The 27,128-nt window shown below is 38.1% G+C and overlaps 5 protein-coding genes across 5 annotated transcripts; 3 read left to right on the top strand and 2 right to left on the bottom strand.

The window, feature by feature from the left end:
- Positions 1 to 847: 847 nt before the first annotated feature.
- LOC143458800 (uncharacterized) lies at positions 848 to 3,378 on the top strand. Its single transcript, XM_076955671.1, has 2 exons — positions 848 to 1,590; positions 1,699 to 3,378. The coding sequence occupies exons 1-2, from the start codon at positions 848 to 850 to the stop codon at positions 3,230 to 3,232; spliced, it is 2,277 nt and encodes a 758-aa protein (XP_076811786.1). The 3' UTR covers positions 3,233 to 3,378.
- An 864-nt stretch (positions 3,379 to 4,242) lies between these two features.
- Positions 4,243 to 8,634, bottom strand: LOC143459392 (ADP-ribosylhydrolase ARH3-like). Its single transcript, XM_076956533.1, has 6 exons — positions 8,386 to 8,634; positions 7,176 to 7,278; positions 6,677 to 6,893; positions 6,314 to 6,492; positions 6,144 to 6,229; positions 4,243 to 5,663 (listed from the first exon to the last, which is right to left on the bottom strand). Exons 1-6 carry the CDS (start codon positions 8,528 to 8,530, stop codon positions 5,335 to 5,337), a joined length of 1,059 nt encoding a protein of 352 aa, XP_076812648.1. The 5' UTR covers positions 8,531 to 8,634; the 3' UTR covers positions 4,243 to 5,334.
- A 657-nt stretch (positions 8,635 to 9,291) lies between these two features.
- On the top strand, positions 9,292 to 13,004 carry LOC143458801 (pinopsin-like). Its single transcript, XM_076955672.1, has 8 exons — positions 9,292 to 9,652; positions 9,822 to 9,984; positions 10,126 to 10,239; positions 10,435 to 10,558; positions 10,737 to 10,836; positions 11,013 to 11,159; positions 12,305 to 12,394; positions 12,505 to 13,004. The coding sequence occupies exons 1-8, from the start codon at positions 9,461 to 9,463 to the stop codon at positions 12,619 to 12,621; spliced, it is 1,047 nt and encodes a 348-aa protein (XP_076811787.1). The 5' UTR covers positions 9,292 to 9,460; the 3' UTR covers positions 12,622 to 13,004.
- A 2,444-nt stretch (positions 13,005 to 15,448) lies between these two features.
- LOC143459393 (uncharacterized) lies at positions 15,449 to 19,216 on the top strand. The gene is made up of 2 exons (XM_076956534.1): positions 15,449 to 16,827; positions 17,636 to 19,216. The coding sequence occupies exons 1-2, from the start codon at positions 16,130 to 16,132 to the stop codon at positions 19,116 to 19,118; spliced, it is 2,181 nt and encodes a 726-aa protein (XP_076812649.1). The 5' UTR covers positions 15,449 to 16,129; the 3' UTR covers positions 19,119 to 19,216.
- A 4,277-nt stretch (positions 19,217 to 23,493) lies between these two features.
- Positions 23,494 to 27,093, bottom strand: LOC143461082 (uncharacterized). Its single transcript, XM_076958846.1, has one exon. The coding sequence runs from the start codon at positions 27,091 to 27,093 to the stop codon at positions 23,494 to 23,496; it is 3,600 nt and encodes a 1,199-aa protein (XP_076814961.1).
- Positions 27,094 to 27,128: the final 35 nt, after the last annotated feature.

Here is a 27,128-nt window from a genome sequence, read left to right on the forward strand (position 1 = left end):
TCCGGCCCAGAAAGTACTGCGGCTATCCCTACTTGATTGTTCCACGTTTGTCGAAAATTCTCCCTTCCATAAAACCAGGCTTAATTTCACATTTGAACCTTTGAGTGCGAGTATCCATATGTATAGCGTTGTCACGTTAATATAACAACCTGATTGCTTTTAAGCTACATTTCTTTTCCCTCAGTCAGACAGCGATAAACCTCCAAAAATACGAACAACATTTATATTTACCAAAGGTGCTAAATCAATAGACACAAGACACAAACAAACGTTAAAAGATGCTAATTGCTAAAATTTCGCTAACATCCAAAACTGTAATAAAGAGCGGACTACGCGTGAGCAACGAATTTCGTGACACTTGTACATCTCTAAACATTCATGTGACCAGAGCGCATCTCAGCAAGTGAACATCGATCATTTAAAAATAATATTACGCAACAAAAGTTTATGCCAAACTTGCAAAATACACGATAAGTCTGTTGAAAGTTTTATGATGATGCTTTTTTGCGCTTCAGGGAAATCTAAAGGGACACTTTTATGTTTTAATCTTCGCACTGAAGACTCTTATCACGACAGCACGAATAATACACCATAGGTCACAACCTCTATAACACGATTTTTTAGAATCCATGAGGACTGTAGATTTTTTCGGGGAATAAAAAACAACCTTTCATGCAACCTTTTCTCACTCGCACGACATGAAAACAAAACGTTCGCTGAGTGCAATTTGGGCCGCATAATTAATGCAAGAAAACATGTCGCATGTTTTAAATCGTGCACATTACATAAAAGCGGGCTGCAACTACGAGCTGAATATTTTACGGAATTGTAAACACAAGTATAGAAGATGAAAGTAGTAGCTGCGAGATTAAATGGAGACAACTTTCCAAGATTTCTTCTCATCCTGTCTGGAGTTTTACTTTTAGCTTCGTCGAGTTTCGCTAAAAAGGTTTCAAACTCATCAACGTCTCTTCCCAAACAGCACGAAGGTGAAGTCAAGGAATGCGTTTACGTTCACGGATACCTGGTTGGTAACAGGACAGACATCGAGAGATGCTGCAATGAAACTGAAAAGAAGTTTGAAAGAGGATGGAGTCAGGGTAGTAGACACCTGACAGCATATCTCGAAACTTTGAGAGGTTGGAAATGTCCACAATTTGGAGATGAATGCAAGCAACGACTCTTCAACTACACCGAGTACACCCAAAACGTTTACAAATATTTCTGCGAATACGAAACCTTTGTGGACAGTTGCTTTGACGAAGTTAAAGAAGCTTTTATGCGTAATGATAATCACGATCAATTACAAACACAAACTGTAGCAACAGGGACAAACAGCACCAATGATCAATCGATTTATGCGCAGTGGAACTCGATAATATCTCGTCTTCAAGCAAACTCGCTTTCCTCGTCCGATTTATCGAAGCCTTGTGTACAAGTTGCGCTTTATGAAGCCGACGAAGATCATCTCGGAGATTACCATGAAGTCATCCACGTTAACTTACCCTCATGCGAAGTAGTGTGGTGCGGATACGACGGAGAAACTCTCCGAGAACGAATCATAACCTCATGGACATGCATGTCGTCCAGGTAGATAATGATATATGTGCTTTACTCTAAGGTTAATTTTTGTTTTGTTACGACTCGATTTTCTTATCATTAGTCATGTTTCGACCAACGCTTCATTTTCTTTCGCAGTTGCCGAGCAAAGATGGTGTCAATCATGGTAGTCTGTGTTCTTCTTGGACTTGTCATAGCAACAGTGAATATTCTAGTCATCGCAGCAATTACACGCAACGAAAAACTTCAGAATAGTCAAGGAGTTTATAAGATGTCTCTGGCTATAGCGGATCTCATTATTGGATTGTTTGTTTTCCCAACATTTGCCTCCAGTCTCGGCATGCTTATTCTCACCCGCCTTCACAACGGTCCTCTTATCAATGCAACTGGGTATTTAGAAAATAATAGCATTTTCGACGACGGTGTATCTGTTGAACTAAGGCTGCCTGCGAATAGATTTTTGTCGGTTTACAGTGATTCTTATTTTAATTTTGTCGGATTTTTTACCGTGCTCTCATTGGCCGTGTCTGTCTACACCTTAACAGTAGCCGGTTTTGACAGATTTGGCGCCGTCTACCGGCCGTTATCATACAGAAAAGACAAAGCTAAAAAACGTGCAGTGATTCTTTGCGTGGTACTATGGCTTCTGGGCATTTTTTTTTCTGTGCTACCATATTTCACGCCTACCCTGCAGTACGGCCTTCTTGCCTCTGTTTTAGTGGCGTTGAGGGGACAAAGCGCACTTATTCTGTATTCTATAGCATTTGCCATTCCCTTAGTAGTGATGTGGATCGTCAATATCATAACCTTTCATTGGACGAAGAAGCACGGCAAGGTCCGCAAAACTCTGACTGCAGGCTCGAAAAGGAAAACCCAATCGATCGAAACGCGACTTGCGCGCACCCTGGGTTTGATGGTCGGAGTTTTCACCTTAAGCATTGTGCCTGTTGCTGTTATAACTGTCACTTCGTTGTTTGTGGGAACTATCTACTTCAGCCAACCGAGACGAGTGGACGTGCAAGGCGCTTTGGTTTACAACACGTTCGAGTTTATCGGAATTATCATCCTATCTTGCAACAGCTTGTGGAACTTCTTCATTTACAACGGGAGAAACTTGGAGTTCCGACAAGAGTTAACATCATTACGTGAAGCGATTTTCGAGAAACTTGGTATCGACCGTTGCTTAGATGGCGTGACTTTATGTGCCCAACGTGTGGCACACGACGGACGGCGTCGGATTTCGTCCCTACCCAGTATTTACGGAGGTAACCGGAAAAAAAGCTCGGTCACAACCATAGACACCAAGTTCAGTTCTGAGGAAGGTAACAGCAATAAACAAATATCAACCGCTAACGATGCCAACTCGTCGACTTACCTGGGCGTTTCAACGAGTCCAAACGAACAGTCAGAGGCCTATACAAATTCTCCAGCTGAAGTTTCCAATATCGACGAGAGCAAATCTTACAAACCGATTTACAAGAAAAAGTCGAACGGGAAATTCCCAAAAGACGACTCCTCGTTGGCAACCGACGACTCCATCTTTCGTTCTTTCGCGATAGATGCAAACGCCGACAGGTTGTTTATGTCGGTGATGGAAAACATTGACGAGGAAATATCGGAGCAAACTGATGCGGTTAAAAATGCAAACGCCAAAGTGAAACCTGCCAAGTAGACAATGTAATGAGCGAATAAGTTATACAAATAAAAATTCCGGATTAGTTTGTGTACTTAATCGGTTGTTTGATTGCTGTGATTGACCGCATGAGGCCGACAATTATAACGTGTTGTTATTATCTACAATAAAATCTGTTATTTTGACTGACTTTTGACTCAACGAACAGGTTTCACAGAATTAAATTTGGCTTTTCAACGACTTTTTTTTCAGTTTTAATAAATATTTTGTAATATTTTTAATAAATATTCTGCAGCGATCTAACTGCTGGCAAAACAAAAAGAGCAAAAATAAAAAGAGATTTTTCACATTTTTTCAAATTTTGCTTTAAAATCGAAGAAAAACAGTAAAATATTTTACTGCAAAATAAGATCAACCAAACGTTACTTTGGGTATCGTTCCTTATACAGTACACAGTTGCTGCTGTTAATGCAACGTGTTATCGATGTTTATGTTCAACAGTTTACAGTCTTCGTGTATAGGTTTATAATTCGTGATTTGTTTGGAAACGTTATTTACGAAAAGACAAAAATAGAATTGGGCAAAATTTCGCCTAACTGTATACAACGTGAGATGGAAGTATAATTATAATCCTTCATAATTGCCGCGTGTATTGTGAAGAATGAAATGTTATTTTTGGAAAGTTGACGTTTCATGTTTAGACGGTTTAAACCTAAAGAAACTAATTTAACCATAATCACAGCTAATAACTAATTTAACCTGCAAATGTAATTGTATGTTTCCGAGAAAAAACTGTAGCTTATATGGTTTTGCCTTACTTCCGGACATGTCCGCCATTTCGGTGATAAAATTTGTTCGGAAATAATTTTAAAAAATGTTTGGAAGGGGGAGACCATTTAATTTTTGTTAATGTTTCTACTCTACTGTAAGAACAGCTGGGAAATTATGAAAGCCCTGTGTATTATGATATATGCAGAAAGCGATATGATTATGCTTTGTACTTCATACTCTGCAAACTAACACCAAGCAAATAGCATTTCTCTAACGTAAATACGGAAGCTTGCTTCGAAGTAATGGTGCATTTTAATGCCAGTAGTTAGAAAAAACCAAACATTAATAATTTCGGAAATTTGAAAAAAACATAACAACACAACAATACAATAATAATGACACAACAATAACATCATAATAATATAAAAATAATAACAATATAATGCAAGCATGAGGAACCCGACGAAAGAAGTTCTGTTGCAAAATTTCATGAAAAAAACACAAAAAAATACGCTCTGAAAGGAGGGTGCTCAATGCTTTTGGTAATGCGTTACATCAAAGTAAAGATAAAAAACACTCTTAATTCTTGCAAAAGAAGGAAACGCGCGGAAATTTCAAAAAGTTAACAAATACTGCCACCTAGTGGTCAATTTAAGTGCAAAAGTTTTCTGAAAGTAAAATTGCTTCATTTTTACTGCGAACAATTATCATCATTCTTTCTTATCCAATTAAAAAGAATATACAAAATCAAAGACTGTTACGAATCCAGTGATAACCGTATAAACAATTGAACTCGCCCAAGTCACCACGACCGGTGAAACACTTACACTTGTGACGTAGGCAAAAACCACATCGATATGCATTATCCTACACAAACCTTGAGAACCTTCATTTATGCCAAAGCTGATGATGTTAAAAGTCAAAAAGGGCGAACAGGGAACACTTTTTGGGCCTACTTTAACATTACTGCGCACGTATATTGTGTGCAATACTGTACCATTCATTTAAAAACTCTAGATGCCATATTAAAGAAATCGGGCAACTTTAACTTAAATTATTTATAATTTAATCACATATAAAATACAGGCATAAGACAAGAACATCGACGAATGAAGTGTAAACAACAAGGACAGAGCTACTGTGAGTTATAAAAGCAAAATATGATAAAAGAGTATAATTTCCACAAAACAACACATCAAAAAACAATAAAATGAAAACAGTCCAGAAAGCTGGCAAAGCAGGAAAGTCCACATAACACAAAAAGATAATTAGCAGAAACGGAGGCGAGTTAGGCGAAGAGAACTCGGCCGAAATCGATAATATGAATGAGAATAGGAATGTCAGCCGGCGACTTCAGTGAGTTAAACAGGTTAACTTAATCTGCACTGCTTTTGTGAAATGTCTCGATTCTTTTTTTCATTTAATTCATGTAGTTTTGTGGCAAGATCTCGGGCCATCTCTGCACCCTCAAAGGCATACAACCAATAAGATGGAAGACCTTCATCACCATAGAACGCTCCTGCTATTGCTCCAGCCATAGTTCCAATTGTGTCGGTGTCCCCACCAAGCGATATGGAATAGAACACAACCTGTTGAACTTTCGAGAGAGAAGACAGCTCTGAAGGTTGACGATCTGCCAAGCACATAAGGAATGCGTAGATGGCCGCACAAACTGCTTCTGAAGCTTTTATGCCAGTTCCTGTTATTGAATAAAAATTCATGAAACAACGTCCTGGGGTCATGCCATGCAATTGTACACAAAACGTGGCACCGTGTAACATTGTGTGTCAGAATGGTTGTTGAGAATTTTTTATAAAACAACTTGACACAATGTCTTCTGGAGTATGGCCGTCAAATTAATAATTATATTCCATTTAGTTACTGTAACAGCCATTGCTGCTCATGAGCAAAACATGGTATAACCGTCAACAAACATAATGTTCTTTTAAGCTTCTTTACTGCTGATTGAAACTATTTGGAAAAATTACTGACTGGACAAGTCGTAACGTCTTTAACAAGGGTGTGGTATTTAATGCGTGTTAGCTTTTGTCAAAGTCATTATTGCTAGAAAACTAAGACTACTGCTGGGTAATTATAGTATTGTATACTTCAAGCAAATTGCGTGATCAAATGATTTGTTTAGTTTCTAAATAAGAAAGCTGCTGCAGTCCCAACTCACCAACTTCATCCTCAAACTCATGGACACTTGCAACTTCTTCACGTGCAATCAACTCCTTAATCATGTCCAGCTTATTGGTGTACACTCTGTGATAGCAGTTTTTAAAATGGTACAAAGTGCTGTTATGGCAACTAAAATAAGTAATAACAGATATTTCAAATAAAACGTACTTCTCAGGAACATCAACTTCCAATTTATCGATGAGATCTTTTAATTTCTGCCAGAATTCCAACCAAGAGATGGAGCCATCAGATGAAGACAGGGCGATTTCAACTGCAGATGCTTGCAGTTTTGCTCCATTGATAGCATCAATATGAGCGTGTGTGAGTTTTGCGCTTAAAGCAGCCAGCTGAGTGGATTATATTAATACGTTAAACTTTTTGGTATTTTGGATAAACTTTGTGCGTAATTTAAACTTGTTATTTTTTCAAAACAACATAGTTTTAAAGTTGAAATAAGTTTTTATGTTATGTGTAGCATATTAAAATGCCAACAATTCATATATTTTATTAAAATACTGTGTTAACGAATACCTTTTCAAGAAGTTCCTGGTTTCCATGACAGAAAAGTGCCACTGGAAACACTCGCATGGCAGAACCGTTGCCATAGGAACCTTGACCATCAAACTGCTCGCTTGCAGGGCCAAATAAATCTGAAAATCGAGATGCTTTCTCCAACTTTTCGAAAACATTTCTCACATGCGGTCCATAATAACGATATGGCGGTGACTCAAAAAATGTTTCTGTAAACCTGGTGAAGTTTAAACATTCACAGTTTTGGTCGAATAATTTCATTAATCTTGAATGGAACAAAAAACAGCGCATAGATGTGATAAGCTAGTATAATAACTGTAATGTAAGCCAATTTCTGAGGAAAATATGCATTGACTAGAGTGAGAGGCATTTTTCCAAATGGCGCTCTCACATGAAAATATCTCTTACTTGTGAACGATACTGTACGAAGCATGTATTATATCTTACAAAGTGGCATCTTAATGACAGGTCGGAGAAACAGGTACAAACAAACACATACTTGGAAGCAACATCTTTTGCAACAAACTTCCCATTTTCTACCAAAGACTTTGCTAGTTCATGAGCCATCTCTGTGTCATCTGTGTAATGGAGAGATCTTCTAGCTAAAATACAATTGACATGTTTTTATTTCAAGAATTTTTAAAAATAAAACGAAGATTAGATACGCTACAATAGAATTTTCCTAAAAAAGCCCACTTAGTGCATAGCCAATTTTAAAAATTATAAAGTGATGTATTTATAAACCTAAAGCATCAAAAACACCACAAAAGAGCCAAAAATATGGTCAAAACTGCAAATAAATCAATACAGTTTAAATCATGTGTCCTGCGTCAACAAAATCAGTGTAGCAACGAGACTTATTTGTTAAGAGAAAATTTAAGGTTATAGTTGATTCAAGGTAAATTACTTGTTTATAGTCTGCAAAACAATCCGGAGAATAAAATAGCAGGGTTAACTAACTTAATACAAATGCAGATTAAACATTGAAAGACATCTGTGAGCATACCTAAAAATGGAAAAATTTTAAAATTGAAATGACACTATTTCTTCAAACAAAAACAACTGAGTTATCCAAAACGTGAACCTTGCCACAGTTCATTATATATGCTCAGTTGCAAATTGAAAATATGCCACGCTAGAGCCATAACGTACAATTCAGTAAAAAAGCAGTCCCCAATAAAAATGATCATGCTAAAAACAAACTTGAACTAATTAATTACATGCCACAAGAGTTCTTCGGCGTCACCTACAGTCATGCGGCGTAAATTCGGTTTGGACTCAGCGTGGCACAGAGTTAATCACGTCGTGGCGCAACAATATTGAAACAATTGCAAATGCAAGTGCACATCCCTTATCCGTTTTTCTCTTGCTCAGATGAAAAATAGCACAACATGTTTCCTCTTTTCAGAGATTGCAGTAGGCAAAGCACGTCTTTGACAAACTTGTTATGTACGCCAAACTGAACATTTGCACTCTGAAGGTAGGCTAACAAGTGTCGGGTCTAGTATACAAGTGCACAACCCCCTCAAAGTTACCAAATTATGACGTCATCGTATTGTCGTGTCAAAACGAAGTAACTTCACAAAATACCACCATCTTACGTCATCAACTTCCGGGGGATCTGGGCCCCAAGTATCAAGTCAAAAAAGTTGTAAAAGGTAAATGTGAACACTTTTAAGCAACATTATGCAATAATAAAGTTTACCTACATGTTTTTTCAGCGCTTTTTAAGTTTTCCTCCAGATTCAGAAGTGTTTGATACGCAACAGGACGCCACATAGACTCATACCTAGCTCCGATACAATCCCCAGCCAAGGCTGCCAGAGCAGAGCCTTTAAACTTTGACAATAGCATTTAATACTTCTGCAGTACCTAATAAGCCTTGTAACACATTACACAAAAGTAAATACAAGACTATATCGACTATTAGGCCTACAATGGACTATGAATGACATAATGCTTTTTACTACACATTTTAACCCACCAGGCCTAGACCAAAGTGAGTGACGGTGATTCCCCGAATGAAATCCGCAAAATTCGTCTGCCGTTGTTTTTCGCCAGCACCTTTTCCATTAAATCCGCTTTGAAATGAAATCTACTGACAGCGACAACCGATTTGTTTGGCGAGCGCTGTAAGAAGCGAAAATTTACTGAAAAGTTAAACGTATGTCCACATAAAGATGGAAACTGTTAAACAAAAATGTTGATGATTACATCGACGTTTTCGCGTTAATCCGCCGTGAAGTGATACTTTAAAAGACAGGGTCATGCTCTCTTTATGGCACAAGCGTTTTTCTTGTGCCACTTGGGGGCCTGACGCTTAGTGATGAGAGTTTTTCATACAATGGCTTTTTATTTCAATTACGTGACCCAAGTATTGCTGTGAGTCCTGTAAAAGCGTTGTGGGTTCAAGTTCACTTTCGACAACGTTGCCATGACTACGACACAATGTCAAACACTACAGAAGAGAAAAGGAGTGACTTGTTGGTCTTTTTGTCTGTTCGACATGTTCTCCCACATGTTCTAGGCTAGGTGGGATGTGTGTAGATGATGATAAGCATAAAGTGTCTTACACCGCCAGCATGGTATTACAAAACGAAGGTCTATATAAGCTATTATAATATGTATAACTTAGCGCATAAATTGCCTAAGCAAATATAGTGGGCATTATTTTATTTCAGTAAACATTATTTTCACTTTCATGGATAGCAATTTCACAGCACACGCCGTTCTGTGGCTTATAAAGTCAACGCTGACAATTCTACAGCATCAAGTTTAGCAGAAATGGTTAGTACCCAAACACCCTACAACGAAAGCACAAACCCTTATGTGTTGTACGGAGATGGATGGGTGCCTGATTACGTTGAAATTGTCAGCAGAGGATATTACACATTTCTTGCAGTTTACATGACGGTTCTTTTCATTTTGTCCTGCTTCTTTAATAGCGTCGTGATTGTGGCGACTATAAAATACAAAGTAAGTTTCATGGGTTTTTCATGAAAGTTATATAACACTAACAGTAAGAAACCGTGTACTATATATACGCTAAAAGCATAACATTTTTTCTAATCCTTCAAAGAAACTGAACATGAAGATGAACTGTAGAAACTGAGATATACAGTAAATGCTTTCTTTTTAATTTTAGAAACTTAGAAAGCCCATCAATTACCTTATAGTCAACCTGGCTGTGGCTGACTTAGCCAATGCATCAATTGAATGCTTGATTTCTATCTTTACCAACGCAGTCGGATACTTTTACTTGGGAAAATATGTCTGCCAGTTTTTAGGATATACAGTGTCCGTTTTTAGTAAGTCCAAACGATACATATCATTGCTATAATATTTTATAATAAAGCGTTAGTCGGCTTACACAATCGTACAGTTAATCGTTAAAGGATCAACCTTAATTTAAAAAAAACATATGAATAGAATAAGACAGGGGAGTTGACATCGTTTGGGCATCGTGGGCTTACTTTCGATCTCTGTGATGGCATTTGAGCGTTTTTTAGTTGTCTGTAAACCGTTTGGACCCAGACGTTTTGAGCACAAACAAGCATTAATAGGTATGTAAAGCTTTTGAGGTATTTTTTCTCTTATTATTTGTATAATCTTTACACTACATAACTTCAGGTGAATTATGCTATTACTAATTAATAATTAATCTACCACATATATGGCACTTTTGTCTTATACACATGACCTTCAATGCTAATTTGATTTATGGTTGTTGGTGTTGTACTAATTACTTGACCATGCAGGCATAGCATTTACATGGACATGGTCGATAATTTGGAACACACCGCCTTTGGTTTTGTGGGATGGATATGTCCCTGAGGGCGTTGGCACAAGTTGCGCTCCGAACTGGCTTTCCGAAGGTTTGAGGTAAATTATTTTATGATACTACCGTTTATTCTGCTAAAGCGGAATCCAAAAAGGCAAGACATTTTTTAATTAGACAGTTAATACTATACATTATACAATCATTAGAAATTTAACTTAGTTTTTTTACTCTATCATTTGTTTGTTATTTGTGCCAAAACCTTATATTTCATTGTTATAGAGAAAGAATATTTTTGCTGGTTTATTTCAACACCTGCTTTTTTGTTCCGTTGGCAGTAATTGTAGTTTGCTACGGGAAGATTATTGCCCTTTTGCGTCAGGTAACATCGTTACCTATGAGCTTTAAGAAGTGTAGAATTCATTAACTGTCCCATTAAATAACAAGCTACATAAAAAAAATGTTGAATGTTTCATTTGTATAAGTATAACATACAACCTAAAGTTTTATCTTGATAAATGACATTTAAAGTTAAACGCAGTCTTAACTTTCTTTCAGTTTGCCAGAAATAATTCACTTCCTGAAAATACAAGAGCGGAGGCCAAAGTGACTAAACTGACCGCAATTATGGGAGTTGCATTTTTACTAAGTTGGTTGCCGTATGCTGGCTTTGCTATGTATAATGTCTTTAACCCGGACTCACAAGTAAATAAGTCTAGTTGTTTAAGTGCAAATACAAGTTTATCTTACTTTAATGAGTACCTTAAACTGAATAAAACGATTATAAAAGGAATATTTGCATAGTTAAGAAACGTTATCGCTAAAATATAATGCAAAATTTTTCACGGAAATTTTCGTACGTTCAGCAAAGACGGTGATGTCATATTAGATAATTGCAGCCCTTGATAAAGTTGTCAAAATTGCGTCATGTCTTTAGTGATGACCAGTGCGATTATATTTTGACCTAAAAAACGAAAATTTTTGACCTAAAATTTGAAAATTTTGACAAGTTTTGACATTAAAAAACTTATTTTTGACAAATTTTGACGTCTGAAGAACTCAAGTAGTTAAATTACGCATTATTGTACAAAAAGTTAACGTTTATTGTAATGAAGAAGGGCAAAAATCTGAACACAGACCTAGCCTATTCTGAAAAGGGAAATGAGCTAATTACAAATCACTGCCAAAAAACTGCAGCTAAGACACAACAAAAGCTGTTCAATACATTTGTCTAAACTAAAGATGCATGAAGTATCTAAAGCAAAACCGAAGCAAGAGCTGCACCTAACCTACAGCTGCCGCAAAATGACTTAGGACCAAAAATTTTACACGTTTTGACTTTTGAGGTGTGTTGAGCATCACACCATATCAACCTAATTATTTCACTTAATGGTTTATGATTCACAATAAGTAGACAATGGGCCATTTACAACAGTATAAAGTAGGCTACAATGTGTAAAACGAAAAGTTCAATGACAGTGCAACCTCTACGACACCGCGACAATGCAGTTTGTAAACAATTTTGACAATTTTTGACCTATAATGCTATAAATTTGACGAAGTTTTGACTTTTTTGACAAGTCAAAAAATAATCGCCCTAGTGATGACCATAAACGTTTGTATCGAAATCTTTTCATCAGTGATTTTCAGTTTTAATTTAGTGCTTTTTAATTTGATATAAACCTGTCATATTGCACCTTTATGTCTACCTAAATAAGCATTGCTACAGTGTTGCAAACTTGCAATGACTGAATATGAAAGTTTGCGTTTTTCAAAGAGAAAATAATTTACTGCTAACGTTAGCCTAATTTAATCGCCGTGCATTATGTGTCTATATAAGATTTTTTTAGATGAAGTTCGCTTTTGGAAGCATCCCAGCATATTTTGCCAAATCAGCTCTTATATACAATCCCTTGATAAATGTCGGTTTAAATCAACAGGTGTGGGTCTTCGAAATACTACTGTATAGATACTATGTCCACAATCCACATTATAGATATTTCCAAGACAAAAACTAAGAATTTATTCCACCTTTTTATTTGCTTTGCAGTTTCGGAAATGCGTTATTCGCATGTTTATCTCTGACCGAAACAGAGTGGAAAACCACGTCAGCAAAAAGCAGCAAACAGAACGAAGTTGCTTGAGTGAAGTCAAAGTTAGACCATAAAAGTATTTATGTATTTTGCTGCTGTTTTTTCACCTTTTCTGGTGAATACTGTAATGGACATACAAAATGTGCCTTTATAAGCTAAGACCATGTACAGTAACTATAATCTGCCTGCAGCGGGATGATCCAGTGGTAATAATCCCATTATGTGGTGAGAAAAGTCTCTCTGTTAAGATTTCTATGTTCTTTAGACGGCTCAAACTTCTAGATGTTTTTCTTATAAGCTTTGATTATATCAGCGTCTTTTGTGTTGTGCTTCAGTGCATTTATATTACATTTACCGTTGAAATATGTCTCCAATGCATTAAAAAATTCGTGCGCATAAAACTATACCCCCATTGGTCACCGCTATTCCCTGTGTTTGACTATTTCAATGCTTCGTATGTGATGAGCTGTTTCGTTTTTATGCTTTTTGCTTGTGTATTTTTATGAACAAGGTGTTGTTTTAGCTAATTTTTTTTTCTTTATTCCAACGACTCGAAACGTCAGGTTCGCCTTCATGATGGAGCCTGCAAATTGACAGCGAAGAACATTTCAAATGGCAATTGAAGCAGAAAACATTAGTATGTATGTTACCACATGTACTTGGGTAGCTTAAATTTTATAGTGATTAATTTTCGAATGTTGCATTAGTTTAAATTTTAGGGTGCACTTAACAAAAGAAACATTTACACAGGAAAAAAATTCTGAAAAGCATATGCTCTGCTTTTAGTGTTTTTCTTTATTACTATGTACGGGTACATAGTATGCTAAATAAGAATAAATGAAAGATATTGTTATTGTTGAAATCATTGATACTGTATTACGCGCATCATACAAGAAACTAAATGCTAGAACAATATCGCTTTATCTCGTCGAACAGAGCACACACATTTGCCTAATTACATAACTGTTTTCATTACAGTATGGGCAGATTCTTGGTTGATTTTGTCGCAACCTTGGTTTTCCGTTGATTGCCTAACAAAATTAATTGCAGGGTTAATTACGCGTAGGTAGGATGTTATTAAGCTGCAAAGCAAAACCTTACAGGATAGATTTGGTTCTGAAGTTGTTCTAATTGCATAATTATATTCTATTCGAATTTTTGTTTTCTACAACTGTCAGGCTTCTAATCCCGATTTCATGAGCAATCTTGGGGCTAGAGATCCGGTATAATTCCGGCTGAAGCAGAGACGTAGCTTGTACAGTCGCATGTCTGAAACAGTTACTCGCTATCAACAAACTCAAAGATATATATCTAACAAACATAAAAGGTTATGTGGATGTGAAGTTATTCCTGCAAAACTTAATTTATTTTTAAATATCCGATGTCGATTATATGCAAATTAAGCTTGCAAGAAATAAAGGCAAGACAGGAAACATTGTCAAAGCATTACGTCTTTATGACGTTGTATGACATCATATTCCTGAACTTACAAAATTCACATTAAACCGTCACATTACGAGCGTTTACCCCACGTTGCATCTTCGAAATATAGGGCATTGTGATAAAATAATTAAAGCTAAAGTTTCTCAATGAAAAGAGCCGAATGTGCTGTCAAGCAAGCAACGGAATTTCTTCACTGTGAAAATATGATAATTGCGTCAGAGGAGTCCTTTCGACTTTTGCAAATCACTCAAAAGTGATAACGTCGCTTTGAAATTCTTAGCACGTTTTGGAATTATTTCTGTGTAGGTCCAGCCTAAGTGTTCAAGCATATATAATTTTCTACTTAGGCGTTTCGTCTGCCAAGTTAATTACTGTAAACCTCTGTTTCTTTGATTTAGAAGCCCGCTTTGAGTAAAGGCTTTGAAGGATAATAATACAGTAGAAAGGGACTATTTCACCATAAGTACGTTACACAGCCCTTTGTTAAAGATTTGTTAAGTTAAAGGGGTGTAAAAAGTTGGTTTAAACTATTGGAAGTTTTATTGGAGTTGGAATCAGATTGAAAGGTATATTTAGGTTAGGTTTAGGTTGCTATGCTATAACTTTTAAGTTAGGTTAACAATAAACTGTAAAAATAGCTTTGAACACACAATTTTTTCCGTTGAAATAGTGGCAGCCAACACGGTATTGCATGCTATACTGCTTTCTGCGCTCCGGTCCAATGATTGCTTGCCTTGCCATCGTGACCGAATAAATCGAAGAGCCTACAATAAATATTTCGCCTGTTAAAAGCAAGTAGGTCACTAACGAAACATAAACATTGCTGGCATAATAACTTAGGCTATAAAAAAAGACTTGTGATTGGTAGATCTGTCGGTTACATGGCAAGAAGCATGTCAAGACAAAGTCTTATGGTTAAGGCTAGAATGTTGGCATCACTTAAAAACCGGCAACTCAGCTAATATTAGCAGTGTAGTATATATCTTACAAGCTATCAAGCGAGCTAATGGGCAACGGCGACGCTTAATGACAGGAAGCTTTAATCCTTGAATGATTTAAATAAAGTTCTGGTATCTATTAAGGAAAGGTTCGACTCGTTTACATGCCACATATGTAGCCCACACAGATATACGGTACTGTGTAGCCTAAAGTTGAAAACCAGTTAACATTTAGCGAGTCGCTCCGGCAGACTAGCTATCGTGTACGTCACGACATCTACTTTAGACAACGCGTGATATGCATTTTTTCTTCTACCAAGAAAATTACCGGCATGATTATCATAAAAAAATGGATAAAAAAATAAGTGGACGCCTCAAGCGTGTCTGCAGGGCGTTTGTACGTAACACTTATCGTTGCGTACGTACGTATTGTTACGTAACAACTTGAAGTTAAAACTACTGTGAGTTGGAAAACTAACGAATGAAGGGTCAACGAAACGTATTTGCATTAATATTTCGGAAGGTTTAGCTTGCTTATTCAAGAGTAACTATGAGAGAGAACTTTGCTGAACTATGAACTGACTATAACGACTATCGCTAACGACTGGGAAGAAAATGATAAATAGCTTAAGAAATGCATGCAAGTATACACAACCACATGTATTATGATATATAGGCAGTCTCTAGAAATATACCACCAACAAAATATACTACAACATAGAAATAGGCTAAACAAGGGGCAAAACCGTAGGTTATGAGGCTTTTCTGTAACCAATTTGTGGCGATTAGGCAGGCCAGCTGATTAGATGACACATTTTAAGGTTTTCTTTTTCTGTCAACACAGAAGCTACACGTAGAGGTAAAGACAATAGCAAGCAGCAAATTCAAACATTTATCTGCTGTTTTTGCACGTCATTTCCGTTCATGGATTGAATCAGCCCAAAACTCAGCAACAAGCTAGTGAGGTCACGCTGCTGTTACTGGCACTTAAAAAGAATTTTTTTTCTTATAAATGAAATTTTCACCCATTCCATTTTTTCGTATCTGAAGGACTTTTATAAGCAGGGTAATATTATAGTTTATTTTGTACCTGTTTTGAATTCCATGACGGGAAGCACTTGAACTAAAAGAAAAAAGGAGATACAGATAAAAAGAATTTACCGGACAAAACCTTGATACATAAAGCAGCTTTCTGGTAGGAATGCATTTCAAGCTGTTTGTGATGTTAACCGGAAGTCTTCTCTTCAGTCAAAGTGCTCACTCCCAGGTTAATTCCACAAACCACGGTGAAAGAAGTGACGACATAAGTGAATGCATTTACGTTCACGGATACCTGGTTGGCAACCGAACAAAGACCGAGAGGTGTTGTAATGTTACTGTAAAATATTTTGAACGAAGATGGTCAATAGGAAGACAGTATTTGACCAATTACTTAGAAACATTGAGAGGTTGGAAATGTCCACGATTTGAAGAGGAATGCAAGCAACGACTCTTTAACTACACCGAGTACACTCAAAACGTTTACAAATATTTCTGCGAATACGAAACCTTTGTGGACAGTTGCTTTGACGAAGTTAAAGAAGCTTTTATGCGTAATAATAATCACGATCAATTACAAACACAAACCGTAGCAACAGGGACAAACAGCACCAATGATCAATCGATTTATGCGCAGTGGAACTCGATAATATCTCGTCTTCAAGCAAACTCGCTTTCCTCGTCCGATTTATCGAAGCCTTGTGTACAAGTTGCACTTTATGAAGCCGACGAAGATCATCTCGGAGATTACCACGAAGTCATCCACGTTAACTTACCCTCATGCGAAGTAGTGTGGTGCGGATACGACGGAGAAACTCTCCGAGAACGAATCATATCCTCATGGACATGCATGTCTTCCAGGTATGAGGAAACATTTTTGCTTTGTTCAATAGAAATCTTTCTTATCTTATCACTAGGGCAACCAAAAGTCAATATGGTCAAATTTTTTAACCTGCTCAGAATGCTATCAAACAAGCACAAAACAAATTTCAGCTTTGTACGACGTGTAGTATAGAAGTTATTAGGTCAAATAAAGTCAAAATGTTACGTTAGGTCAAAATACGGTCAAATTGTTTCTTTAGGTCTTCTTTTTAGGTCAAAATCTATTAAACTTGTAATTTTGTAATATTATTCTTCCGTTTTTCTCTTTTCTTGTACCGCAAACTATTCCAGTGCCCCAAATTATACTTAGAACCAAAGCCACAAAGAGAGGGAAGGCCTTGCAGCGCGTCTGGTGACGTCACGATGTGAAGGCATTGCATTTGAGACTGCAAGTTGTCAATCTTAATATGCAGAAACGAAAAAAAGGTCAACACTAGAAAAGCATTTTGTCAATTTTAAATGCAGCTTTAGATTAGAAAGTTGCTGTAGACAGTGTAGACTGTAGAGAGACTAGAGACTCTGTGTAGACTATCAGTATAGCGTTTTTCAAAATAAGGTCAAAATTTAAACTTTTTAGGTCAAAAAGCTGGTTGCCCTACTTATCACCTTATTTAGCATCTTATTTTAGCATTAGCATCTTATTTACGCTGTTAAAACATTTCATGGACAGCACATGGCCGGACCGTTATGCATAAAGTTTAATTTTTTTCTTACAGTGAATTATTCACAAGTGTTTATTATAGTTTGAAGTTGTTGTTCCATTTTTGATTAACGTATGTTTTCGCAGTTGCCGAGCAAAGATGGTGTCAATTATGGTGATATGTCCTCTCTTCGGAATTGTCATAGCAGTAGTGAATATTCTGGTAGTTGTAGTTATTTCACGCAATGCCAGTCTTCGGAATAGCCAAGGAATTTACAAGATGTCTCTGGCTTTTGCCGATCTGATAATCGGGTTTTTTGTTTTCCCAACTTTTTCCTCCAGCTTAGGAAGACTTATAACTACCAGGCATCAAAGCGGATCTCTTATTAACGTGACCGGTTATTTAGAAGCTGAAGGTGTCGTGGTTGACGCCGGTAAATCGGTTGAGTTAAGGTTACCGTCATTAACTCAGTTGTCTTCACGTTCTTACCTTGATTTTGTTGGATTTTTTACCGTGCTCTCATTGACAGTGTCAGTATACACTTTAACGGTTGCTGGGTGTGATAGGCTTTGGGCTATAAGCCGTCCTCTGTCGTACAACAAGGAAAAGGCTGAATATTCTGCAAAAATTGGTTGTATATGTTTGTGGCTTGTTGGTGTTTTGTTTTCTATATTGCCATATCTAACACCTACTTTAAGGTATAGCTTAATTGCATCCATACTGGTCTCTTCTGGTGGCCAAGACGCATTAGTATTGTATTTGGTAGCATTTCTTATACCTTTGGTTATTACTTGGCTTGTTAACATCGTCACTTTTCACATGACCAGGAAACATGCCAAAATTAACAGACACTTGTCTACAAAGCTCAAAAAGAAATCCCGTTCGGTTGAAGTTCGACTGGCACACACCCTTTGCCTAATGGCGGGAATTTTCACCTTAAGCATTTTGCCTGTAGCCCTGGTTATCCTAAGTGCATTGTTTGTTGGGAACATCTACTTCAGTCAACCGAGACGAGTGGACGTCCAAGGCGCTCTTGTTTATAATGCGTTTGAATTCGTCACTATCATCATTTTAGCCTGTAACAGCCTTTGGAATTTCTTCATATACAACAGAAGAAATAAAGACTTCCGACAGGAAATGACTTCAACTATGATTTCTTTCCTTAAGCGACTTCACGCGGATCGGTGCTCCGATCGCATCGCTTGGTGGATGGAGCGGAACAGCGTCAGGCCTGCCTCAGCTAATAATTCCGACGTTGCTGCGTCCAAGAAGAATTCGCTCGCCACCTCTGTTCTGAGATTGAACCTTGATACAATGACTCCCAACCAAAGTCCAATGATGATGAGAAAGTCGATTGATATGAGCATTTCGACCAGGACTCTCGATAAGTCCGAAATTAGCCGGCATGATCGGATGGAAGTGTCACAAACGAACGAGCCCGTCCTTCATAAGACTGACGGTGCAAACGATTGCAATGGACGTTCACATGAAGTAAATTCGAGAGATTCCGCTGCTACTGGTGCAAGTGCGGATAAAGCTCATTTATCCGTTACGGAAAACATCGATGATAAGATTTCAGCGCAAATCGGAGACTCTGGAGAAAAAAACATACAAGAGAACTCAGTTTAATTGCGTATTTATTTACTTGTAATTGCACTTGTGTGTGCAAAGTAATTAAAGCATGATTGATTTGAGTAAAATCGGCGAGAATAAAAAGTAGTGGGCAACTTCCCATACGTCACAATTGACCAGACAAAGTACTCATAGCACGAGGTACCATGCATTTTAAGTAAAAATAATCAATTAGTCAAAACATGACTGGATTCCACTTCTTAGTATTGAGCAGCTGAATAGTAGGCCATAAAGAATCTGATCCTTTACAAAGTAAATCTCCCGAAAATCAAAAATCGTTTTTTTTGTTGCTGAATATTATGCTATAATGTTATCGTGTTTAAGTTCCTATAATGTTAAAGGTTGGGTTGAGAGCACGCAGGGTTCAACCGTTGGACTTCAATGCTTTCCACGCTAACGCGAGTTCAAATGCGTTTTATTATCCGCATGGTTGCGCTCTTCAGCTGCGTGCTAGAAACGAAGGATTGCATTTTAATGAAAACATCAGCAACATATTATGTATCGCTTTTGACAATATTAAGGCAACTTACCGAACAAGTCTATTCACCCAAGGTCAATGTCACAAATTTGTGTTGTAGCGACGATGGAAAACTTCTAGGTTATCTCATTTTAAATTCTGCGATGTTCAATCTTTGAGTTTGAATTCTGTTTGGATTGTCTTGTTCGTTTTATTGCTGTCTGGATTGGCAAACATCGTCTATTGAATGATATTTGAAGGATATTACAGATTTACCGGAATATGATTTGTAGTGGTGCCCTTGGTTGCAGATAAGGTAACTTTTAATCATGTTCATATTACTGCTGTACTACACTATTGCTAATGTAGTTCTTGTTTTTCAAGCAATGTCAAAGAATGGACGCTGCGCTAAAATAAATTTGATCTAATATCATATACCGTATTTTCTTGAATAGAAGCCGCCCTCGCACAGACGCCGCAGAAGACAATGATGAAATCGCTTCGGTGTGATATAAAGGTTGTCATTGAGAGCTTGCACATGCGAAAAACAGCAGTTGTCACATAACAGTACTGATCGGATAGTAATAGAATAAAACCTTTTTGTCAAAAGAAAGCGCAGAATTTTATTGTCACCTAATCAACACTACCGGTACTTCATGTAATAAAAGTAGAAGCCGCCTTCGAATGGAAGCCGCCCTCGAATAGAAGCCGCACAAAACGTTCAAAAATAAAAGATAGTAACCGCGGTTTCTATTCAAGAAAATACGGTAAGTAGCTGATTATAAGTAATCCAAATGGACCCGGTAGACTTCTATACATTAACCGTTGTAAGCTCCAGCGCAAGTCTAACAAAAGTCCAGTCTAACAGTGCAATTCCAAACCAAGTCGAGTTGAAAAACGGTCCCTTTCTAAGAAATTAGATAAATGACTTGAACCTACATGAGGGTCTGTTCTTGTTGATCAAGTCTCAGCGTTAAGGTAGGCCTATAAATGCGTTAATTTTGCTATGTAGACGAAACTCGAAAAATAGTATGAATCTTATAGATGTTTTTTGGGTTTCGTAGCTTAACAGATGTACAATATGATATGATATGGTATAATCTTTTCCCTCGTACAGAGGAAAATCTTTTCACGACTTAAACTCGGTGATGATTTCTCATCGCTCGAACCGCAGTTACCGAGCTAATATTTATGCAAGTTCCGAATGTCACACATTTTTTATTTTGTTTTTTTTTTCCCGAATTTAGAACCAGGTCCACGGATGACGGAAGAGGAGCAAGTGTCGTTAATGCCTTGCCCAAGGCCATGAAAACGGCATGGCGTCACTGGGCATCGAATATGGAACATGAGCCACATTTGTTGCGAGGCCAGAACTCGAACCACTCGGCTACCAAGCCGAAATAAAAACATAACAAATAAACCTACGGTACTAACCTAAAGTAGACGTAGACTATTTAAAAACTTAACTTACAAATTTGACCGTTGATAGCAAACGCTTAAAAATTTAGAAAAAGCTATTCTTCTTGTATTGTTTTTTTTTAAATTGTATTTGTGCAGTGATCTCTGGTTGGTAGACCATGTGTCTGCGTCAACTAACTCCGCTTGACCGCTGACCGACTCCGCTTCCATGAATGCTGCGCGTCCTTATCTGCCAGCACCAATTGCAGACAAACAGTATAGGATAAAATCTCAAACTGAAATGTTTATTCGAACTAGTGACACACATTAATACCAATACCAATAGCGCGCCAATACCCATTATATGTAAGAAATGCGCCGAGAATTTTGAAAAGTTAAGGGGATAATGCCATGTGATATGACTGTGTGGCGCTAAACGCCACATTTGTATGGTTTTATTATGAAGTTATTGGTATTACTGTAGTTTAACTATTGATTGTGTTTTTGTTGACGTAGTTTCGCAGAAATAGGTCAGTTTGGACAGCAGGCTACTTGGTAAAGACGAAATCACATCAAATCAGTAATTTTTCGTTCATGACGATTATATGGAGTGAAAAATACAGTGTTAACTTTTCCCATAGAGCAGAATAGAACCAAAATATGCTCACACACAAATGACACAGCATCAATCAATCAATCAATCAATCAACGAACTGGAAAAAAGCGGCAAAGCTTCCCGGGTTTAATATGAGCAAGATGTTAGGCTAACTAGTAACTACGCTGTCGTAAGATAAGCTTGACGATGAAAAGTTAGCACGGCCACCAAACCCAAAAAGCTGTTCACGCGTAACAAAATGCTTTCGTTCAAAGGGTGCATACTTGAGCTTTTTACCGTATTGTGGTTTATTTTAAAAAGATTGCCACTATTTCATCAGAAAAAATTGTGCGTTTTTTTTAAATTAATTTTTCAGAGTTTCTTGTTGACTTAACTTAAATGTTATAACATAGCAACCCAAACCTAATCTAATTCTATCTTCTAATCAAAAACTAATTCTAATAAAACCTTAAATAGCTAAAATCAACTTTTTGTATACTTTTTGTTTTCGATTAATGAAGGCCACAAGTAACTTTGCTTCATTACTTTCCGTGTAGGACGAACATTGATAATTAAATGAGATTGATATTTCCACCCATCTATCTTTAAAGACGAGAACCGAAGCTATTAGCATTATGTTTCTTTTCGCAGTGCATATGATTCCCTTGGTCCTTTTATCTTAACTATGCATTTAACTATGTCTCGTAAAAGTGCAGAATATCACCTAATAACATTTGGATTCGTAAACGTCCAATCTAATAGTGGTAGATATGTTTAAACAACTTAAATTTATACGCCAACAAAATAAAACACCACAGCAAATTTATTTCTTGAAAAATTTTATCCGCTCGCTGGCCAAAGCCTCGCGATCTTACTGGTCGACATCAATTACGCCTCCCAGCATAACGTGACCGCGTGATTAGTCAGTAGTAAACATTGTAGTGAGCGGGCAAAAGTAGGTTGATTGTGAAAGTAGACGAAGCGAATCACCAGTTTGTTTTTGGTTTGATTGGTGTAGAGTTTGACGATTGCACTTTCATGAACTGCGCGATTTGACGTCAAAAATGAAGGCCTGATTAGTGAAAGAAATGCCTCAATAGCCTACTCAGCTTGGCTTAGTAATATGGGCTAGTTTTGAATGTACAGGATGTATAGGCCTAGGTATGAATTGCGACGAGTTGAAATTGCACAAAAGAATGACACAATTTGTCGTATACCGTGTCCTGACCTTTGTAAAGGTTTCACGATCTAGCCCATAGTTAGACTAGACCATACTTGTGGATGTTGTTTGTTTTGCTTAAACAGTACCTGTCTATTTGCCTAGCCTGTGCAAAACTTCTGTGCCACGAGGCCTAAATGCCAGCTCAGCACTTTAGGGTAAAAATTCGTTTGCTACTTATATTGAGCTATCGGCTATTGTTTTTGTCATACTTAACGCAGGCCTTGCTGCATTTTGTGCTTAAGATCTGCATTAGGCTATCCATTTAATGACGTTGCAGATAGCAAAGATTAATGTACTAAATGATGCCGTTATTCTTAGCTTTATTTAACGTAAATCAATCACCTGAAATAATAGAATAATAGTAAAACAATAATAGTAGAAAAGCAACACAACCTCACAGCTCAAAGGATGTTCGTTTGTGACAATACGAACCGTGGAGTAATATTAGTCTACAACTAAGGAATGCGCGAAGCAGACAAACACAAGTAATCAAGATAAACGAGGCGAGTTTAACACAGGAATTTTCATTACATTCACCTGGCCCATAATAATTTTTTGTCTAATACTGTGATTGTACAATGGACATGGTATTATACATTGGCTTGGGCTTGCAATAAGCACGTACACAAAATAACATATACTGAACACGTATCGTATACGTGCTGATAGGTAACACAAGTTAGTCTACATACGAAATATTTCACTGTTCGCCATAACGAGCTGGAGGTACCCCTTTGTTGGTTCGGCTTGATCGGCGAAGATTTCTTTCTGTCGGCATGTTCTCTATTTCTGGTTCGTCCGTGACAGGGGCTTCGTTTTGAACTTCAATGTTTGGTGAAGGACTGCTTATAAATTTTTCTGCGACGGGTATTTCGTCCCTGTTTGGCGCTTCTTGAGGGCATGGAGAGAGATCGTTCAAAGACACAGTAGATTCCTGTCCGTCTGGCCGTCGTACGCGTGCATACGTTGGATTTGTATCTATCAATTCAACTTCGTCTACCAAGGGATCGTATTTACTGTTGCGTACAAAACGTCGGAGGTACACTTTATTGGGAGCGATCAGCCACGATGGCATTGAAGGTCCCGAGGTAGAGCGTCGGTCAAAGGAGAAAAATCTTTGGTGAGGTGTCACGTTTGATGCCGTGCAGAGCAGCGACCTTATGGAATGCAGGGCTTCAGGTAACACTAGTTCCCACTGGGGTAATGGAAGTTTCCTTGACTTGAGTATTAGCGTAACTGTTTTCCAGATGATACCGTTGTATCTCTCCACTTGGGAATTTCCAGTGGGGTGATATGGGGTTGATGAACTTGTTGCAATTCCCAAGTTTCGAAGGTGAGTACGAAGTTCGTGTGATATAAGAGAGGGTACACGGTCAGAGTGAATATAACTGGGTAATCCAGTGAGGGTAAACAGTTGATTCAGGCCCTGAATCACTGTTGTCGAGTTCATATTTGGACACGGCACAGCGAACGGAAATCGTGAGTACTCGTCGATTATGGTTAAGATATACTTGTTCTTAGATGATGAAGGTATCGGTCCTTTGAAGTCGATGCTAATTCGTTCCATTGGCTTTGTAGCTTTTATTAACGCCGTCTGGGGAGGTCTGTAAAATCGTGGTTTATTTTCAGCGCATATCTTACAGTTCGAACATACCTTCCGTATTTCGTCGGTTGAAAAGGGTAAGTTCTTCATGCGAATAAAGTGCAACATTCTGGTGACTCCAGGATGGCCCAGGTTATTATGGATGTCTTCTAGTTGACTTGGTTGATAGATAGAGGCGCTGGTTGATCTTGAGAGACAGTCTGCGACCGGGTTCATCTTGCCAGGACGGTAGCGAATTGAGTAATTAAGAGGAGCAAGTTCCAAACGCCAAGTTTGGATTTTATTGTTTTTGATTTTCGTGCGACGACGATTGTCAAGCATGTAAGCTACGGATCGCTGGTCAGTTACTAGTTCGAAGCTTTGGCGTTGTAAAAGATCTTTCCATTTCCGAGTAGCTTCGATGATTGCAGTCGCTTCTTTTTCTATAGCTGGATACTTCAATTCACTTCCGTGCAACATACGTGACATGAAAGCGACCGGTCGTCCACCTTGATTTAGAGATGCTGATATCGCAACATCTGAAGCGTCACACTCGACAACAAATGGCGTAGTCTCATCAATGGATTGTAATGAGGTAGTGGCCAGTTCCGTTAGAAGCTGGTGAAACGCTTGCTCCGCCTCTTCACTGAGGGGAAAGGACTGGACTGTCGTTAGTGGTTTCACTTTGTCGGAAAACCGTGGAATCCACTTCGAATAGTAAGACAAGAAGCCAAGAAGGCGTTGTAGAGCCTTTTTGTTCTGTGGGAGAGTATATTCTTGAAGTGGCTGTAGTCGGTCAGGATCTGGTTTGATTGTTTTGTGTTGGACTTGGTAACCAAGAACGTTGATTTGAGAAACCGATTTGACAGTCTTGCTTTCATTGAATGTTAAGTTTCGGCGTTTGAACACGCTAAGCAGTTTTTGGACATTGTCGTCATGTTCTTGTTGTGTCCTGCCACAGACCGTGACGTCATCTTGGTATGCGAAAACGTCGTTCAGATTTTCTTCATCAATGATGCGGTCAATTGCTCTCTGGAAGTTGATCCCTCCGTTTGTGACACCATATGGAATTCTTTTGTATTGCCATAACTTGCCATTAGCTTCAAACGCTGTGTAGACACGGTCGGTTTCCAATATCGGAATCTGATGATATGCGGATTTCAAGTCGAACTTTGAGAAGACGGAATACTTTGCAAGTTTATTTATCAGGTCATCTATCCTTGGAAATGGATATGCATCTACGTGAGTGTAAATGTTAATCGTTTGCGAGTAGTCCACACACATTCGGGTTTTTCCTTCAGTGCGAACAACTACTATTTGTGCTCGCCACGGAGACCGACTGAGTTCAATTACGCCATCATCTTGCATTTTGTTGATTTCTTCTCGAATAAATTGTTCATCAGGTTTGCTATACCGCCGTGATTTGACTGCAATAGGTTTGCAAGACTTTGGTAACTGTGGAAATAAGGTTTCCATTGCAATAGTGGCCGCTGGCAAAGCACAGACTATGGGTTTGGATAAGGTAAAGTCTTCCTCAATACCACCATATTTGATTATAAGCCGATTATGCCGTTTCTGGAACGCTTGACCTAAGATCACGTCGCTGCATAAGTTGTCCATGACACCGAGTTGAACCTTTTCGTATTTCCGGTTGTTAATGACGATGTTGGTTGTGCAGGAACCTAACATTGTACATCTTAAGCTGCTTTGTGCCATGGATACTTCTTGGCGTGTTGGGGTTATTGGAAGATTCAGTGATTTTGCGGTGACGGCATTGATGTAGTTATCGGAACTTCCAGAGTCAACCAGAGCGCATAGGTTTTGATCACGTATTGATATCATTAACGCCGCTTCAAGTAGGTTGTGCGGATAAATGGCGCACAAGGTCGGTGTAGCTTTTGCTACTGTAGCGACGGTTTTCGAAGGGTATTTACTTTTACATACCTTCAGGAAATGTCCAATTTTTCCACATTTGTTGCACGTGAGATTTCGCGCTGGACAAGATCTCCTGTCATGGAAGTCATAACCGCAAAAGTAGCACTTTTTCTTTTTGAAAGAAGCTGCGATGTACGTCGTTGTCTCGAGCTCTCCTCTATTCTCTATTTCATTTTTACTATGAAGACTTTGCGGGCTTGTGGAGGCCGATGAGCATGTTGTGCTGTGCATGCTGTATGCGGAGGCATTCTTGCTTGCCATGTCTAACGCATTTGCTTGGTCTACTGCTGATTCGAGAGAAAGGGTTGTATTCTCTAGAAGTCTTTGACGGATCGAGGGAGATGCGAGACCGTTAATAAATGCATCTCTACAAAGTTCTTTGCGATATTGTTCCGCAGTGACATCTTTGCACTGGCAGTTTTTGCTGAGTATTTGCAACGTTTGCATAAACTGCGTTGGGGACTCGCTTGGTTGCTGCTTTCTCGTTGCCAATAAGTGGCGAGCAAAGATTTCGTTCGGTTTCTTGACGAGTAAATTTTGCAGGATTTCAACAGCAGAGTCGTACGTATTGCAATCCTCTATGAATTCAAATATCTCCGCCGACACGAAATTCGTCAATAGTTGAAGTTTGTTGATGGGAGGAGCTGTAGAAGTTTGTTCTCGCGCAAGTTCAGCTAGGAAGTTATCAAACGTTCTTTTCCAATGTTTCCACAATTTGCTGGTGGTTTCGCAGTTGATGTCAACTTCTAGCTTGGCAGGTTTCAGCGCACTTGTTTTAGACATGTTATTGTCAGCTTACAAATTACGTTAAATAAATT

The sequence above is a fragment of the Clavelina lepadiformis genome, chromosome 5, assembly GCF_947623445.1.
Source record: "Clavelina lepadiformis chromosome 5, kaClaLepa1.1, whole genome shotgun sequence".
Lineage (NCBI taxonomy): Eukaryota > Metazoa > Chordata > Ascidiacea > Aplousobranchia > Clavelinidae > Clavelina > Clavelina lepadiformis.